Source organism: Argopecten irradians, chromosome 11 (genome assembly GCF_041381155.1).
Source record: "Argopecten irradians isolate NY chromosome 11, Ai_NY, whole genome shotgun sequence".
Classification (NCBI taxonomy): domain Eukaryota; kingdom Metazoa; phylum Mollusca; class Bivalvia; order Pectinida; family Pectinidae; genus Argopecten; species Argopecten irradians.
In genome coordinates, this window is record NC_091144.1 from 24,631,327 (window position 1) to 24,652,041 (window position 20,715).

The following is a 20,715-nucleotide window of genomic DNA, read 5'->3' on the forward strand; positions in this document are numbered from 1 at the left end:
GTCCTAAATACACATATACAAACGAATGTATATATACACGATTAAACACCAACTGTTGTTAAAATGATGAGAATCGTTTATGCTCTGACTGCGGTGGAGCATCTTTGATTATGTTAGATCAGCTTAAAGTATACGATGACGTAAAGGGCACAGCCATGGGATTTTTATTTGCAATCGGTATGTCACCGTACAATATCTATGTCAAAGTACAACTTTCATTCGCGTGAAATTTACTTTCACGAATTCTGCGATCCAGGCATATTCGCGAAAGCTCATATCCGCGAATTAGCATCTCCATACTTTGTGTGAATAGGGATTTCCATTCAAATCAAATTTGAAATTCGCAAATGTTTATCTTCGCGAAAATATTTTAAAATCCAAATCGCGAAACTTAGTACCCGCGAAAGAAAGGTGGGATAGAGTATGTTCTTTATTACATAGTGTAGTTTAAAGTTAAAAAAAAATCGCTTGTCTATGATCTATAATAGCCCTGGGTTTCTCAATTGGTAGAGCATACAATTTCGGAATTTTATTTTAAATTGCATCAAGCCACATGATATATATAATGAATATTAAACATATAAGAAATTAAAGCACACTTGATTATAGTTCTGTCCTTTGCAGGGATTGGCCATCTTATTTTGAATCATGGCTTTACTTACATAAACTTTGCAAAGACAAAACATTCTTCTTAAATCAGAATAACGGTAATTTCAAAATAATCCAAAACATATTACTGTAAACAAACTTTCTTTCGCGGCTACTTAATTTCGCGATTTCCGTTTCATAACATTTTTGCGGAGATTTAATTTCGCGAATTTAAAATTAAATGGAAATATCTTTGAATTTAATGGTACATAATTGTGGAAGATATCATGAGACAAACTTTCGCGAATTTACCTTGATCACAAAATTCGCAAAAATAAATCACCTGCGAAAGAAATTTAGTATACAGTACTAGTATATAAAAAAGACATATATAAATTATAATAACTTTATTCGTGAAAGCGTTATGATAGAAACTGATCATTTCTTCAATTGATATGCTGAATTCTATAAATATATAACCACAAACATTTAAAAGATTGGATCTATGGCACTGTATCCGTAAGGATGACCTCGCCTACATGTGTAACATGTCTGAGAGGCTGAATCATACGTTAGTGTTTGTAACAATACAAGCACAAAATCGGTAAGCTTGTCATAAACAGCGCTATAATATATTACGTTATCATTTTGACGATATCTTAACTTTTAATGGTGGAGGAACACCAGACTTTACTATACTACATCCTGGTTTTCCAGGGGTTATGATCACTTATGACATCTACACCCCGGACTATGTCATAGCAAAGCTAACACTTTAGCAGTTAGCAGTTTAGGAGAAAAACAACTGACCAATCACGGGCAGTTTAGGAGAAAAACAACGGACCAATCACTGGCAGTTTAGGAGAAAAACAACTTCCTTTGAAGTTTCAAAGCAAGACTCTTTTGATATACGTCAAAGGACCAATTACCTGCTGATCCGATGTCGCGCACAGAACCTTTCATTTTGCTATCACATATTCCAGGGGTGAAGAAATTGTAATTAAGCGATGGTAACCCCTGAAAATCGAAGATAAATATACTAGAAAAATACAAAAAACCAACCATCGCTATCATTCTGACAATCGCCTTGATTCAGAAGTCCTGGAACATGTAAACAAGAGGTGAATGGCTTATTCAAATTAATTTAGTCTAAAGGAAAGCTCACCTTACTCGTTTATGTTACCTCTCCCAAGCGGCTTTTAATTTTTAAAGTTGGAATATAAAACGACTTTTATCATTTTGTAGAGTTGTTATTAGCTTAACGTTAATACAACACATATCCTCATCTTTTGAACAAGTTTATTAAAATAAACCTACCGCTAATTTCCATAACACGGATCGTATTATGTTTCATGTCGTGGGTAGTGGGTTTTGGATATATGATCAATGAGACAATCAACAATTACACAAATACAAGTATAGCATGGAAATATCGTATGAGCCATAGCTATGTAGTTCAAACAACAATATCAGTAAAGGGAAATACAGTTCGAGTATATATGTATATATCTTTGAAATATCATTGTGCTTTTCTTAATGTTACATTTTTTATATTAGAAATATGACAATTAGTATTCATTACTTGAAAAAGTGTTTTTTTTTTGTTTGTTTTTTTTTTACTTTCTCTGTATAAGTTTTGAGTGTCGTAGCCTTTTTCCTTTTTATATGGACTGTTTGGTGGAATATAGGGCAATGACACTTGATGTATACCTGTACAAATGAAGATTGTGTGCGCATGAAATCAATTTTGTTAAGTATTTTTTTATGTAATGTTTTTGGTTCATGACTCGCTTAGAAATTAAATACAGTGTATTTGAAACAATGGTGAAAAAAAGATAATAATAATAAAAAAATGCACTATGATGACACTGAAAGAAGAATATCTTTAGCAGATATGGAAAAAGTGAGACAATGGATATTTACAACAATTAAAAAAAATCACTTAAACGATATATAAATATTCACATTTTTTTTCTTTCCGCATGATTGTATTATAATTTAATATTAGCGTAATGTGAATCCTTGTAAGAAAGATGATACTTCATGACTCTCACATAGCTTACTTTAGCTTTCGCACTTGCTCTAGCCTGACTCTCATCTCTCCACTCACTCCCTTTACCGGATATTCTATTTTTCTCTAAGCTTTCTCACTCATCTACAGTAGTCCTCCTGCGCCCATGACCGTCTCGCTTGTCTCCGCATTCTCTCTATTCTCTAACTCCCTCTTCCTGTCTTTTCCGCCTGCTTCCCCCTCTCTCTTTTTCCTTTTTTTCCACTCTCGCTGTCTTTTCCCTCTTACCCTCTCTCGTTCTGTTTTTTTTGTCCCCTTCCCCCTATCGCTTTATGTATTTTCTCACCATCTCTCTGTATTTCTCTCTATCTTTCTGTATTTTCTCTCCACCCCTCTCTCTCTACGTTGCTCTTTACTCTCACTCCCCTCCTCTCTATCTCGATTCTCCTCTCTTTCTCTCTATCTCTGTCGGAAAAAATTACTGTTAGAAACAATGAGACTTGTTATTGTGAAAGATATATATGCTATTTATCATTGTCGCATTGGGACCATATATGCATAGAGAAAGACCTTAGTCCTGAGTGAAAAAAAAAAGAAAGAAATATGATCATTTTCTCAAAAAATCCATTTGCAATGGTGATACACGAAATGAATGTAAATGATAGTCAGCCAGCTAGATGATGAAATTGGGGAATGTTGATCATTGGCGGTTTGTTAAACATAACCTTGAAACAGAAACAAAACTTATTAAAATGATGATAATCATTATATACAATACAAACATTTTATGTACCCGGGTATTTTGGCTGGGATGATATTTTCGCGATTTTGCGAGTCACCGACGTGATCTCAAAATTTTGCTCAATGAAATTTGAGATTTCGTTGAATTATACAGTGTATATACACTTGAAGTTAAATTGCGAAATTCTGATTCGTTGAAATTTTAATTTTACTAGTTGGTGGTCCAAATCGCAAAAATATTGACCCGCGAAAATAACCGCTTGCACGGTAATTATATTAATACATGTAACGTGTAAAATATGGGATTTAATTGTATATATCAGTGTGCATGTAACACTTACGACCATTCTCTCCCTATATAGTACAGCGGATAAGACTCAAATACAAAGACATACATTTGCACTGCAGTTTGTGATAAGATCATAAAATTTGGCATATAAGACCTCCGAAATCTTATATTGATTAATACATTGAAAAATGTGTGTATATCGAATTTGATGCTTTATCAAAAAGTGCGGTATTTTTCTACAATCTGCTAGACTATTATGATAAAGCATATGATCATATCATGCGTAATCTCAAGCAGCAAGAAATTTTCCTGTATTTTCCATCAGGCGTATGAAGTATCTGAATATCAGCTGATAAATATATTCTATTAATTCATGTGAACTTAATATTATCTATGAAACAATAATTGATATACTGTTATTTGACAGCTCAAAATGTGCATAGTGCATCAGTAGCTATGTGATATGATATACAAAATCAATTATACTTTCTTCATGTTGTATAACAATGCCTTCATACATCATAGTGGTATTTGAATTCAAATCAACTTAAATGATATCATATAATAATATTATTATAATATGTTATCATACCATGTATCATACATTTGATCCTCATTATCTAATTAATGTCAGCAAGACCAATTTAATTTACAATAGCCGAATACTTCAAATAAAAAGGGTTACCGTGTTCTTCCCATTAAGTGCCCACGGCGGTTAAAAAATTGAAGAAAAGTGAGGGGTCATTCACAACAATTTTGCACAAACAAGTAGCAAGCAATACATTTTGCAAATTAAAAGAAACTATATTTCCCAGTGTGTAAGTTTTACCTGGAAATCGATCACGTGGATTAAGCTTACACTCCGGAAAATATGGTACATGTATACGATTTTCAAATTTTCAGTTATACTCTCAAAATGTGGGAGGGGCGTTTATTGGGACAGGGATACATATTGGGTCGAATACGGTTTTAAGTCTACAGTTTCAAGTTAATATGGTTCATCTGTATATGAAATACATGGGTCAAGCTTCATGACCATTCCTTAAGGGAATCGCTTCACTAAGAATTTTCCATAGAAAAGTATTTCAAATTTTAAGGAAGGCTCCTTAACTTTAGATTTTTCCTGAACTTCTATAATGCTTTCCTATGAGGAAATAAGGACAGTTTATGAAACTGGGCCATAACTGGACACATAACCTTGATTAACAACCTATAAGAATATGACTTTGATCACACATGGATGAAAGAACAATTTACGTTCTACAGTCAGTTAGAGTGTTTGGTTATAATCTGATGTATAAGCCAATTCCTTTGACGTTCAGTTCGTCGGTAACTCGGTCAAGGTAAGCATCATCTGGAAAAGGTTGGGTAATCTGGCCCACAAGCCGATTCCTTTGGCATTTAATTCGTCAGTAGCTCAGTCAAGATAAGCCTCATCTGGAGAGGGTCGGGAAATCTGGTCTAAAAGGCAATTCCTTTGGTGTTCAGTTCGTCGGTAATTCGGTCAAAGTAAGCCTCATCTGGAAAGGGTCGAGTAATCTGGTCTACAAGCCGATTCCTTTGGCGTTCAGTTCGTCAGTAACTCGGTCAAGGTATTCATCATCTGGGTAACCAAACCTGAACCATAATAAACAAGATTTGTTAGTTCTAATATACTAAAATTATTAAATTACACCACTGATAAATACTTTACCTGAACAATATGATTTTGTAACTTGCTTACATTTGAAGCAATTTTATGTTTAAAAAATGTTCTAAATTTAGAGTGACATATGCACTCGGAGTGACAGAGATACGGCACACTAGGGGTGATAACACACAAAATAGGTGACAGAGACACCCAACAACAGCGAATGCCAGATATGTTACACCATATTCACAGAAAATGGATAAAACAGACAGCTTACAACTGACAGAGTTACCCAACCTAGGAGTTGATGGTTATATACTCTAGAGAATGACAGATCAAACAGGAATAAAAATCTGTGAATGATAAAAGATATGAAGTACTGACCGTGCAGGACCACCTTCCCGGCGTGTCTTGTGGTGGATGTCGTTCCAGGTAACAACATTATCCTCTCCAGTTGTACGTGATTGACCAACCGTGAAGATCAGTCTTTGTTCAAAGGCTTCTTTAAGCATCTTGAGGACCTTTTCACCTTGTGTATTGTCTGGTAAATATGCCTGACGATTTAGGCCCTTGTATTCCTCTCCTGGTTCTGGGTGTTCTTCCTGTAAACGATAAAGTTGACCTGAATTTAATTACATGTCAATTTTAGGTGAAAATACGTCAAGCTTTTCAGGTCAAATTCAAGCATTTTGCCTGTGTATGGTGATCAAATTTTTTGAAGGGTGAATCACTCATCAGAGAGTATTGTGAACAATAGGAAGAACATATATTGTTCACTGTTTGCACTGTTACTGTTTCAATAAGATTACACCCACAGTAACTATATTGTATATAAGGTGTAACTAAGCCTTGGCTACTTACACCTTGTTTGCCATCTGGAAAATCATAGTTGATGATGAAGGTCTTACATCCGGGATATCCTGGCAGAGATTTGTCGTCTTTGTAGACTTCAGCCACTCCTTTGACCGGTTGGTCGCCCTGTACAACTGTGTACACGGTGGCACATACCGGACACACTGGCTTCTGTTGGAAGGATTCAGAAATACACTCTTTACAGAACTTATGACCACACTTCTTCAGTTTTACTGGATCTTCGAAACTGTCCATACATATAACACAGTCATCTCCAGTCTCGTCGCCACCTGCGGCACCTATAGCACCACCTCGGTGTGAACTGGATCCACCGCTCAATATTATCATATTGCCTTTCCTTTCCGACACCCTGTCAGCAAACTGATCAATGCTAATTTTCCTGGAAAACCTTCTACTGTCACTCCTCCATGTTTCAATTTTATGACAATGGCCGTCTGTCTGAAATCTTCCATGGGTTTTCTTTGACTCAACATCAGGTATTGTATCATAGTAGCCAGAAGCGCCAAGCGGTTTGTTTGGAGGGCGCTGAGGCAAGGGCCGCTTCATTTGAGTCAAATGTTTTACTTGTTTGTGGAATGTATCTTTCAAAACTTTGATAATGTGATCTTCTCTCACGTCTACCAGATGGATTTCCATCAAGCTGATCATTTCAGGTCTCTGAGTAAATTCATCTATAGCTCTAAACATGACTTCGGAACATTTCTCAACATAAAGCCGTGTTTCCAAGGAGCCTTAAATAAAATGGGTCAATAAATAAGTACGCTAAGAAAATTAGCCCCAACTACTAATATTTAGATAGATTGGCTGTAAAATTGTTAAGGCTTTTTATACACAGTAAACGAGGATGTTTTCGTGTGTGGATATTTTTGTTTTCAAATTGTGTGCGGTGCATGTCATAATGTGGGTGCTGTACATTTATAGTCGTAATTATTCACATATCACGTTTGGACCTTCACAGAAATTTCAGAAAATTTCAACATCATGAAAAATTCAACTTTTACAGTAATAGACATTGTACTTAGTGATGTAAAAGGTTTTAAAAAAGTGGTATGATATCAATTTATTATACTATTAAGACCAGCCTGTCACTTTCACAAATTTCATAGATATGAAAACGTTTGCAGGTAAACACATATTACACTAATACTATAGCTATACCATTTATTCAAGTGAATTTGGATTAAGGCAACAGATATGCCATGTCATGTATTCTGTGATATAATCAGAATTTGCTAAAAAGGACAATATCTCAAGTAAAATTTCAAACGAACAATGATATGCAAATATTAAACAGTACCGTACCTGAACCTGGGATGGACATGGCTATCCTCTTCAGTGGGTGACACTTTTGTTTCTTGTTTTCTCTTGATAAACTATTGGCTTGACTGAGAACTTTTAACACAATATTTTTCAAGCTAGATAGCTCTCGTTGTGTTGGAGAAACAAAGGGTGAGAAGCGTTTCATAATAATTTGATATATGCAACGGAGGTGTTTCATTTTGTTTGGTTTTACAAAATACACCTGTCCTTCTTGCAACTCTTCATTTGAAGAGAAGGAAGAGAAGACAAGATTTTTGAATTGATTCCATCTTGTCTGACCGTTAGCCTGCTCTATAGCCTTAGAAATAGCTCCTTTATGCTCCTTACCATCTGTAGCTACAATAGCATCAACTTTCAAGTCTATGATATTTGTAGAATAAATGAATACCTTCAACTTTTCTCTGAAGATAAAACAGTTCTCTTTTTCACTAAATACACAAGGTATACGTGGTTTTCCTCTGCCTACATGATGATAACCTTGGTGACCACCATCACGACGTTGAGGATAACCTTGGTGATCATCGTGACGTTGAGGATAACCTTGGTGACCATCGTGACGTTTAGGATAACCTTGGTGACCATCGTGACGTTGAGGATAACCTTGATGACCATCGTGACCTTGAGGATAACCTTGGTGACCATCGTGACGTTGATGATAACCTTGGTGACCATCAGGACGTTGAGGATAATCTTGATGACCATCATGACCTTCAGAATAGCTTTGAATACCTCGAGGATGACCTTGATCATGCCGACGACCTTGTCCAGCATTCCAATCCTTTTTGCCATCCCAACTTTTGTTTAAGTTGCTACCCTTGCCAGCCTTTGGATGTTGAGAAACCAAGGTGTATGGAGCTAAAGCTTGGGGGTTTTGTTTCCATATTCCATAGAAATGTATTACCATGTCCAGAATATCGTCCTTGATATCAATGATGTGAAACTCTTTGAGCTTGTTAAGCTGACTGGTATTTTCTGAGAAGTCAATAATACCCTGGATGTACATGGCAGCACAAAGGTCAGTCGGTACACCAAACAGACCTGAAACATACATTTCTCTACGGGTGAAATTAAAGGACATCACACAAAATTGAAAAAGAGCCGAATGATATTTTTTGTTAACAGAAAATGTATTACCACAACTTTGATAGCTAAAGTACACAATGTACATACCAAATGTATAGGACTAAATTGGACAACCCTTTAAAAGTAATATGACTGAAGGCAAGGCCTTAAAGGGCGCTGCCAGATGTTTTAATATGAAAAATGCATGGCATAGGAAGAGCGAAGCTCTTCTTGTTTATGTTATTTTCTATTTCATGTAGAAGACAACATTTAGAAATAAAAGGGCGCACTTTAAACTATAGAAGTATATGATGTAATAATTGTCTATCATAAACTCAAAGAAATGAACTCAAATATTCAGATTTCTCTGTGTCCATTCAAGGCCTAGAGTGCCCCGTATGCGAATCCTATGATTTCGCGCCATTTAATTTGTTGACGTTATATGTGATGTCATGATTCCTTGTGCTCATCTTCGCATTGGTGGATATTTTGACTGCATTTTATAGCTTTTAATTTTCAAAGTGTTATTATTATTATTTAAAAAATAATAATAATAATGTTTAATTACTCCTGTTATGCATTTGCATTAGTTAAATATATATTTACTGGGGAGGGCAGTACCGGAGCAACGCACAACCTCCCCATATGTATGAAAAAATGGCGGCCGCAAACTGAAGCTGTCAGTGTGTAGGATTGAATTTTGAAGATTGTGTTTTTTTCTTATATTTTTGTGCATCTGTTACCTTAGAAGTGCTTCGCACTTCGTGGCGTAGAAAGATGAAACGTAATGGTAGTGGTGGGGGGGGGGGGGGGGGGCAAAGGTCTTCAATATTTCGTAACCCCCCTCTCCCCCCTCGCGCGCCCCGCACCCACAGGAGATACTTGATATATGTTTTTTCATATATCATTCATTGCACACATCTATAGACGGTGGCGTCGTTAACAGGAAATTAATGAATACGCAAATTAGCGTGCGAGCTAGTTTGGGGGGTCCGGGTATCCCCTGGAAAAATACATGTAGTATGATTAAGAATTACTGAGATGAGTTTTACGAGATATTTTGCGAGTGGGACAAAGGCTCGAGATTTTGGTATTTGCGGGGTCCGGGGGTTTCCATCGGGAAAAACATTAACGATTTAGAATGGCTGAGATGAGTTTTACGATGCATTTTGTTTGATATGCTCGCGCCGAAGGCGCTAGATATTGGTGTTTGGGGTAGTACGAAGGTCTCCATCGGAATAAAAATTACAATTTAGAATGACTGAGATGAGTTTTACGATGTGTTTGATTAATTTGTGAGCACCGAAGGCGTGAGATTTTGTTGTTTGGGGGTCCTTGGTTCTCTCCTGGGGAAAAAATACGATTTGGAATGGCTGAGATGAATTTTACAATGTATTTTGATGATTTTAAAGCGTTCTTAACACGGTTATTTTTCTATTTAAGTTACCTGCATTTAGAAATGATAATTCTGAGTTTCGTCATACCATTATGCAGCCCTGCTCGATCCGAACTTACCGGATTTTTTTACCATCGGCACAAGGTTATGTAACTCAAAATAATAATGAATTGATTGTCTTGCTAAGACAGTTAAAGATACTCCACCGCCGACAAATGGTATTTTTTCACTATCAAAAACAGGAGCAGACGATTTAGTATTTTTCTTCAGTTACAAAAGTTACTTACTTTACACTATTACCACCATTGAAAAGTTTGAGCTTCTAATTTTACTTAAAGTTAAATATACGAAAAATAATTAATTGCATCCCGAAAAAATTCCGTGGCACTATATCTTATATGGAATGAAGTAATGATTGCGCATGCACCAAAGGCGAAATAAATTATTTTATGTTATTTTTTGTGTTAATTAGGCATATATATACACGATTAAACACCAATTATTGTTCAAATAATGACTATCATTTATGCTCTGTCGGCGGTGGAGCATCTTTAAACAAACCAATCTTTTAAGAAGCATTATTTGAAATAGCATAATCCCTTGATGGACATTTTAGTCTTGCTTGTGTGTATTGATTTTTCATCATTAACCCTTATAGTGCCGTAGGGCCGATTTGGGCCAATCTTCGGGTTTCCAGAGTGCCAGAGGGCCGATTGGGCCGATCTTCGGGTTTCCAGAGTGCCAGAGGGCCGATCGGGCCGATCTCAAAAATACCAGACCCCATTTTGCTTTAATTTGATATTTTCGTATATACTGAATTTTAACGTAAATGACCGTAAATAAATATCTTCCAAAATTTCAACCGACGCCATTATGACGTCAAATATGACATAGCATGACGTCATTTACAAAGGATAGACGTCATCTTAATCCAGACATTTCCACAGATTTTAGGTCTATTACTTGTTTTTCAATCAGTTTCATGTGCATTACACAGAATAGAGAGACAATTTTATCTATGTTATATCACTATATTCTTATCAATACACTATGCTGCTCATTTATCCTGTATATGCATAGTGTTATATTTTATTCTCCTCGTCATCTCGTCAATAAAAACGACATAGGAGAACAGGATGACCGGGGTCGTACCGAAACATGCGTCTGCTATATAATAATTTTTATGCTTTGCTTGCCAACAAAAAGCTTTATTTGGTCACAGTACAACAAACTAATTCCCGGCCTTAACACACATATTCTATAGTACATGTATTATGTGGATTCTCCATAGCGTTAACGGCATACATTCCTATATTTACAAGTCAATATTTCGGTAAATAAATATCACCTCACGTTTTAGAACTCATAAAAATATTACAATACTGCATGTCCATGTCATTTTTGTACATAATAATGTTTTATGAAGCTTGAGGTTTATATACACCACAATTGTATATAGCAATAAGAAATCGCAAGTTTAATTGACAGTCCACAGAATATGATATTTGACTACAGACCAAAGAGATTTTAAAATATAAATGTGAAACTACCCAACGGTACCGGCTTCATATGAAATACGGTATGCATATTCAGTTCACACTGTCAAGTAGAGGTTTAAAGTGTAAGATCCGCAGCGTGTTCCATTTAGTTTTCCTGGGACGAACCTGGCGTTCAGCTTACTACTTCATTCCTGTGCGTACACTACTCGTACTTGGGGTGTAAACACTTTAGCATAAAAGGGAGTGAGTGAGTTTGCCCGTTGTCAGTATAATGACCGAGGGGATGTGTCTCTGCCGGCATGTTTCAGTGAGATAGCACTATAAATGGACAAGAGATTCCACTTTTGCAAAGGGACATGGCATGAATAAAAACTATGAATTAGTATGATATAAAACCTAATCAAACAACTATTATTTGCGCCCAAAATCATTTGGCAACAAATGGAAATGCTTTAACAACGCATTTACGGTGAAAAAAAAACCCAAAATACAGAAACTTCTAGGAATAAAGAATATATCCTCGAGATTCTTCGTAAGAAGATGCCATTCGCGGAATATAGGAGCACTTTTCTTAAGTCTTTCTTGTCTAGAAAGTTATGTCGAGGATCAGAATGTCAAAGAGCACTGCAAAGAGTGAGTCCAAGAGATGCGAGTGAAACTGTATATATATGCCCTTAGTGGGCACAAAGAGAAAACAAAACATGTCGGAAAAGATCACTGAATATATTTACTGAATAACGATCAGCGCGTACATAATGTACATTAATAATATAGACAGACCTTGATCAAGCATGTTTTAGTAGGACCTCTTGTTGATTTATCAAACTGCTGAATATTACCGAGACACTGATGTCCAAGACAAGTTAAACACGTGTTTGGTCTGAGGCCGGGAGCACAGGGGTCCGAGAATAAATTAAAGTTAATATCAACTTGGACCCACCCGAGTGTCCATAGACCATTTCTAGAGGTCTAAGGGTTCTAGATTAAAACAAAAAACAGTGAAGTTCATATTCTATCTGTACACGAGAAGGGAGAAAAACACCCCGACACAAAAACATCCACCACACCAAGTTTTAGACACAGGGACCTGGCACGATTTTGAGGTACTATAATATATATATATGTATACTGTTAAAAAAATCGTTCCAGGTCCCTGTGGTTTTAGCGGCTAAATAATCATTTTTCGAGTGGGTATTATTACAATTCAATTCAACTTTATTAACACTTTTACTATTACACATGTAATTCGATAGCTGAACAAATAACAACAACATGAACACAATAAACATACAATTATTGTCAAAATGGTACTACCGTTGGAAAGAGGAGTGATAATTTTCCATTCAAGATCATCCTTCATAACTAATATACAAAGTGCGTCACTACGATGACACCATCCTCGATACTCCAGGGATTCCGATCACTTACGATCTCTAAACCCCTGGACTATTTCATAGTAAAATTGGGGGCAGCTCAGCGGAAAAGAGCTGAACCAATCACAGGCGTGCAAACATTTCCTATGAAGACTACAGAGAGAGCGACGCCAAACATCAAAGCCACACGTACAGTCAACCACATTGTACCGTTACATGGCTCAGGCATGGATCGGAGCCCCCGGAGTATCGAGGATGAGATGACAAAGGAAGTCATCAATCGGGTTTGGATCAGCGTGCATTTAACCCATAGATTAAAACAAATTAAAACATTTATACAGGTATGTCCTGAAAATACCAATCGAAAATTATTCTAATCATAACTATAAGCAATCTGTCTGTAATTTTGCTACTGTCGCTCGAAAATGGGAAATGAACCCATGAAAATTGATTAAAATTTGTCCCATGCATGAAATATATAAAAATGACGTGGCCGAATACTTTTGGCACGGTATATTGCCCAGTATGCATCGACACTATCTAAGTGCCTACCAGAGTGAGACATGCAACGATGATTATGTGGTTGTACAGGTACATGTGCGTGTATATGATCAATATAGATGTGCGAGGAATTGGATCAGTACTTATCTTATTTCATAAATGTATTGGAATTTGCATATATCCGACCGCTTCATGTTATGGAATAAAATAAGTTTACGATTATTTATTAGTGTTTGCAAATATCTATTTTTCTTTTGGATCCGAAAAATTCGGTGAAAACCCATAAATTAAACACGTTCGACGTCACTTCCATCGGCAAATCGCGCGTCAATATCTTTGACGTGATCACTTTCGACGAGCCTATTTATGCCGCGTCATCAATTTTTGGCGTCATCAATTATTACGTCATTTCTGGCAAATTCAAAAATAAATGTTTTTTGTTTTAATCTAGAACCCTAATACCTCTAGAAATTGTCTATGGACACTCGGGTGGGTCCAAGTTGATGTAAACTTTAACTTATTCTCGGACCCCTGTGCTCCCGGACTCAGACCAAACACGTGTTTAACTTGTCTTGGACATCTGTTTCTCGGTAATATTCAGCAGTTTGATAAATCAACAAGAGGTCCCACTAAATCATTCTGGATTAAGGTCTGTCTATATTATTAATGTGCATTATGTACGCGCTGATCATTATTCAGTAAATATATTCAGTGATCTTTTCCCACATGTTTTGTTTTCTCTTTGTGCCCACTAAGGTTGGAACATTATGCCGATTTATATTTTAATTTTGGATAAAATATGCTTGAAAAAGTCGGAACGATACATCTCCTAATATTAGCACGACGGTCGTGTAGACCTTAACTGTCAATATAGATAATGCACATCTACATGTACGCACATTCGCACGTGAAGTTGTCAATTCCGATTAATTGCGATTAAAAACAATAATTCAGAACTGAATGATGATAAGGTAACGCTTAAGTAAAGTACCACCCTCGTAAGGATATTGATAATACAGTCAAACCTGCGTATATGACTACCGGTGTATAACGACAACCTGTCTATAACTTCCGATTTGCAAATAGGCCATCTTCATGAGACTGCCTGTCTGTTGCAATAAGTATACATTGTATATATGTGGCTAACGACGGATGCTTTTGGAACGGCGGTCACTAGTTTACTTTAGATATAGGCAATGGAAATAAATTCCATTATGTATATGTAATTATGTATATGCATTGACCTTATACTGCAGTTCTATATGTTTGTAGGGGATAATACCTACGCTCTGAAGGCTGATTAACGTGGATAACCGACGATGGGAGGGATAGCCTTGCTATATGTACGATTCTATATGTACGATTCTATATGCAGTTTCTCTCGCATCTCCTGGACCCACTCTTTGCAGTGCTCTTTGACATTCTGATCCTCGACATAACTTTCTAGACAAGAAAGACTTCAGAAAAGTGCTCCTATACTCCGCGAATGGCATCTTCTTCCGAAGAATCTCAAGATATGTTCTTCTTTATTCCTAGAAGTTTCTGTATTTTGGTGTTTTTTTTTTACCGTTAATGCGTTGTTAAAGTATTTCCATTTGTTGCTAAATGATTTTGGGCACAATTTATAGTTGTTTGATTAGGCTTTATGTCATATTAATTCATAGTTTTTATTCATGCTATGTCTCTTTGCAATAGTGGAATTTCTTGTCCATTTATAGTGCTATCTCACTGAAACATGCCGGCAGAGACACACACGCTCGGTCATTATACTGACAACGGGCAAACTCACTCACTCCCTTTTATGCTTAAGTGTTTACACCCCAAGTACGAGTAGTGTACGGGAATGAAGTAGTTAGCTGAACGCCAGGTTTGTCCCAGGAAAACTAAATGGAACACGCTGCAGATCTTACACTTGAAACCTCTACTTGACAGTGTGAACTTAATATGCATACCATATTTCATATGAAGCCGGTACCGTTGGGTAGTTTCACATTTATATTTCAAAATCTCTTTGGTCTGTAGTCAGATATAATATTCTGTGGACTGTCAATTAAACTTGCGATTTCTTATTGCTATATACAATTGTAGTGTATATAAACCTCAAGCTTCATAAAACACAATTATGTACAAAAATGACATGGACATGCAGTATATATTGTAATATTTTTTATGAGTTCTAAAACGTGAGGTGATATTCATTTACCGAAATATTGACTGGTATATAGAGGAATGTATGCCGTTAACGCTATGGATAATCCTTATAATACATGTACTATAGAATATGTGTGTTAAGGCCGTGAATTAGTTTGTTGTACTGTGACCAAATAAAGCTGATAAAAGCTTTTTGTTGGCAAACAAAGCATACAAATTATTATATAGCAGACGCATGTTTCGGTACTACCCCGGTCATCCTGTTCTCCTATGTCGTTTTTATTGACGAGATGACGAGGAGAAGAAAATATAACACTATGTATATACAGGATAAATGATCAGCATAGTGTATTGATAAGAATATAGTGATATAACATTAATAAAATTGTCTCTCTATTCTGTGTAATGAACATGAAACTGAATGGATAACAAGTTAGAGGCCTAAAAATCGGTGGAAATGTCTGGATTAAGATGACGTCTATCCTTTGTAAATGACGTCATGCTATGTCATATTTGACGTCATAATGACGTCGGTTGAAATTTCGGAAGATATTTATTTACGGTCATTTATGTTAATTCAGTCATATATACGCAAATATCAAAATAAAGCAAAATGGAGTCTGGTATTTTTGAGATCGGCCCAATCGGCCCTCTGGCACTCTAGAAACCCGAAGATCGGCCCAATCGGCCCTCTGGCACTCTGGAAACCAGAAGATCGGCCCAAATCAGCCCTACGGCACTATAATGGTTAAGCATAAGCGCTTTCACTTTATCTTCAGATGCTCGACTGTAGTTGCATGGTAACAATAACAACAACAACACATGATGACGTCATAGGTTTGTTGACGTCACAATATATAAAGGAGAGGTAAATCTTAAATTAGACTATTTAGTTTAGGTTTAAATAATTTGATAAAATACTTTTCTTTCTGTACTTTATGTAATTACGTGCCCAGGTTGTAACGAGTACTATATTGGAGAAACAGGAGACCAATTAAGAGGCAGGGTCCGTGTTCACAAACAACATATACATTCTCCTGAACATGGGAAAATCAAACTAAGTGAACATCTTGATGTATGTGGACAAAAAAACTTTAAAATATTTCCATTTTATAAAATGTACACAGACACTGCTTTAGAAAGAAAAGAGAAAGAAAAATATTTTATCAAATTATTTAAACCTAAACTAAATAGTCTAATTTAAGATTTACCTCCCCTTTATATATTGTGACGTCAACAAAGCTATGATGTCATCATGTGTTGTTGTTGTTATTGTTACCATGTAACTACAGTTGAGCATCTGAAGATAAAGTGAAAGCGCTAATGCTTAACGAAGACTTCGTCGTTTGTGCATTTTTTTCTATATATTATACTATATATATTATACTATATACATGTATACTGTTGGTTAAAAATTTTCGTGCCAAGTTACTGTGCACCCCCCCCCCTCTCCAGCTTCCTATGCACCTGAGTAAAGATAGTCATCATGAATCTTAATTCAGTTTTGCAGGAGCATTGGACTTCTATCACAGATCTTGTTATATCAATGTATTGTTATCCCATTTACATCCCGTACACCAAACTTGCTTACCTGAGCTAATGGGAGGCATGGCGACACTCTTGAATCCAGCGTTGACAGATGTTTTCAGTATCTCTATGACAGTGTCCCTAACTTTCTCAACACATTCTACTTTATCTGTATAGTTGTACCACTGTGGACCCACAGCATGTATCACGCCATCATAAGCCATCGCCCCAGCTCCAGTGACCACATTTCTCGTGACAGGGATAAAACCATCTCTCCTGATTACAGCTTCACATTTTTTATCAAAGTCATGCCCTCCAGCTTTAGATAGAGCTCCAGCAACTCCTGCTCCATTTGCCAGCCGTTCGTTAGCAGCATTCACCACAGCATCCACGCCTAGTTTTGTGATTGGTCCCTTGTAGATTTTCACAGTGAGGCCATTTTTAGTACAAAATGACTTCTTAATGTCGTCAGGGGAGACAGTACTTCCGTTGTTTGGTTTGCCTCCACTGTCATCAGGATTGTCATATACATGTTGGTTGGGAAATATTCTGTTTCTTCTACTGCTTGGCTTGTTATCAGTATCTGGTTTCCCTGCACAAAAAGACCTGCCCTGGCGGATACTAGTTGACTGGATTTCATTTAATTTCCTTTTGACATCGTCAAGATAACTTTGGCATTTAGCAAAAATTCTGATCATGTTTTCTTTTTGTCTAGAAATGATGAAAACAACATTTACCTCCTTTTTCAATGTTCCAATGATTTCCTCCTTTGGTGTTTTTTGATGTCGGCAATCAATAACATCTCCCTTCAGGCCATCTAAAAGTTCGATCAGTTTATCTACATCTTGCTGACAATTATTCGCATTGCCGGGTTCACAATAAATAGCTACACTTGGTCCTTTCTCTTCTCGATTAACAGTCCATTTTTTTTCATAATCATTCAATTCCTCAGTAAAAAGGCCAAGCAACTTTTTTGAGTCATCTTCATCAAACTTCTCAATTAATTTCTGAAATATCAACACAACACTATGCTGAAAACAATCACATACTTCAAACATAACAATTGATTGCAGGATGGATGGTGAACAACATAACAACTATTTAGCCAATATAAAAACTACTGAACAGCAGATTAGAATTAATTAAGAACACATTACAACTGTTGAACAGCAACATCCCTCTACCCCAAAGAACATTCACCAAACATTTTATAACTTAAAAGGACTTTTAATACTATGTGTCCTACTGGGCTTTGCCCCTCCAACACTAAGGGGTGAAAGTAACCATCCATACAAAATCTTATCATAGTATGTCCATCCAGCAGCAGGTGTCAGAGTACTTATTTGTGCAAAATCTGCATGATCCCCTTTCCCGTAAGGATGTTTCCAAACAAATGTGTATATTCATCAAGCACTTCATGATTATAGCAACAATTTAAGTAATCCCTCCCATTTCTCCGATCTTATCCTGCCCCAGGGAAGTCTGGAGTGAGGGTCACTATTCACCGGTATGCAAAATCTGATCCTCATCCCCAAAGGATGTGTCTGACCAAATTTGTATAAATTCACCAAGCATTTTATGACAAGTAATGATTTAAAGGAATTCATCCAGACTTCTTGTACCCATTTTTCAAAGGGACCATATTTATGCAAAATCTGATCCCTGTCCCCCAAGGATGTTTCCAACCAAATTTGGTGTAAATTAATCAAGAACTTTAAAATAAGTAACAACTTTTCCCCAGGGAAATAAGAGTAACCATATACTGGTATGCAAAATCTGCTCCCCTTCCCCCAAGGATCTTTCTGGCCAAAAAGTACAAATTCATCAGGTACTTCGTGGCAAGTAATAATTTAATTTAATTCTCTCTATTTCTTAAGACCTTTTGGGCTCCACCACTCCAGCACCAAGGGAGGGGGTGAGGGGAACAAAATCACAATTTATGCAAAATCTGATCCAACTCCACTAGAATGATTCCAACCAAATTTTACTTTAATCCATATTTCATGACTAATTCTAGTAGCATCTGTGTTTTTCCCCTATCAGGCCCTGTCCCTCCAGTCCCGGGGAAGGTAGAATGGCAAAGTCCTCATTGATATTATAAATTTGATCCCTTTGCGTCAAGGATTTCCCGCCCAATTTTGGTGTTTATCCATCAAGCACTTTATGATAAGTATAACAACTTTCCACCAATTTTCCCTTTCTTGCTCCGCCCCTCTGTCCCAGGGAGTTCAAAGTCACCATATACCAGTATGCAAAATTTGATTCCCTTCTACAAGGAAGTTTCTAACAAATTTGGCATAAATTCATCAAGTACTTCATGACATGTATAATGACTAAAAGGAATCATTCAGACCTAAGCCTATTGAACCCACCCCGGCCTCCAGCCCAAAGGTGAAAAGGGGAGTGTCTGAGAGTCACAATTTATGCAAAATATGATAATATTCCCCAAAGTTATATTCCTAACCAAGTCTGATGTAATTAAATTCACCAATCACTTTATCACTAACAAGGGTTTGAAGTACGTATTCACTCAATGTTTCCTATTGAGCCGTGCATGCCCCTCTAGCCCTAGGGGATTGGAGAAACCATTTATCAAAAATCTTATCCCCTTCCTCCAATGATGTTTCTGACCAAGTTTGGCTACAATCCATAGAATAGTTTATGATTGAGTGCATATAAAAGTATATGGGTCCCCAATTAGACCCTGCCATCCCTCAAGCCCAATGGAGTAAAAGTTACCATTTGTGCAAAATCTCCCTTCTTTCCCCAAGCATGTTTCAACCTAAATCCATATAACACTTTAAGATTATACCTGTAGTAATAATTTGAAGTAATTCCCCTATTTCTCCTATATGTATAGATGGCATAGATTGATCAGTCTCAGAGAGAAAATTACTAAATTTAAACAAAAAAATTGAACAAAAAACTATTGGAAACAGTGATGCATGACATGACATTTTCTGGACAACAGGACAACTTGATTCCTACAAAATGGCTACTGGATAATAAAAGTACAATCTATATATGTGGCAATATTAGGTTGGCGCATTGACATTAGGAAACCTTTCACAAAAAAAAAAAATAATAATAAGACAACTGCATTGTACATGTACACTGAACAACTCGACAACTACGTGGCATTTTAAGACAACCAAACAGTGTGTACAGTTTCGTTATTTGTTGTTTACCTACCTTAAGGCCTATAATGTTTATATTGCCAGCCATCTTCTAGGATACAGTTATAAATTGGAAGTTTCTTTCATCATCTTTATAGAAACAGAATATCTGAAAACACCGATAAAATTCAAACATTCCAAGATTAAATGCCATAGCTGTCTATTTGTACGAATTAGTAAATATACGTTTATTTGTACAGTGCAGGAAGTAAATTAAAAACGGATTTCCTGTATAAACTACTGTAGATTTTATCAAGATAATCATATGTAATGTACGAACTAAATTATGTGGAAACAGATACTTTACAGCTACAGTTGTCATCGTCCAAAGCGCCCAGTCCAACAGTCTGATTCAGTCAAAAACGAAACCGAAAGTAGGTAAAACCAGATTGAGATAGATAAAGGTTATTCTAAGTACTGGTGTTGTAAAACTCTTTTGTGCATGTCATAATTACGTCACTTAAATAATTTTGTTTCAAATAAATATTAAAAAGGGCGAATTTCTTTATTTTCTTACATTCGTCGTACTAAGCTTAAGCTTTCTTTTTCATATCAAAAATAACTTACAGTACTGTACA

At 36.4% G+C, this 20,715-nt stretch overlaps 2 protein-coding genes across 5 annotated transcripts in view; one reads left to right on the forward strand and one right to left on the reverse strand.

Annotated features, from left to right (window-relative positions):
- Positions 1-980: 980 nt before the first annotated feature.
- Positions 981-20,691, reverse strand: LOC138335084 (uncharacterized). Of its 4 annotated transcripts, none has more exons than XM_069283999.1 (7): positions 20,445-20,691; positions 20,154-20,246; positions 17,026-17,968; positions 7,435-8,490; positions 6,121-6,863; positions 5,644-5,861; positions 981-5,246 (listed from the first exon to the last, which is right to left on the reverse strand). In XM_069283999.1, the coding sequence occupies exons 2-7, from the start codon at positions 20,184-20,186 to the stop codon at positions 5,174-5,176; spliced, it is 3,066 nt and encodes a 1,021-aa protein (XP_069140100.1). In that variant the 5' UTR covers positions 20,187-20,246; positions 20,445-20,691; the 3' UTR covers positions 981-5,173. The 4 variants fall into 4 exon arrangements, with proteins under 4 accessions (XP_069140100.1, XP_069140101.1, XP_069140102.1 ...); XM_069284000.1 differs by having other exon boundaries at positions 20,418-20,523; XM_069284001.1 differs by having other exon boundaries at positions 20,440-20,458.
- Positions 20,380-20,715, forward strand: part of LOC138335086 (insulin-degrading enzyme-like) — a 32,500-nt gene continuing 32,164 nt past the window's right edge. The window contains exon 1 of the mRNA XM_069284005.1: positions 20,380-20,511. The gene's annotated coding sequence lies outside the window, so the exon portion shown is untranslated. The remainder of the gene's footprint in view (positions 20,512-20,715) is intronic.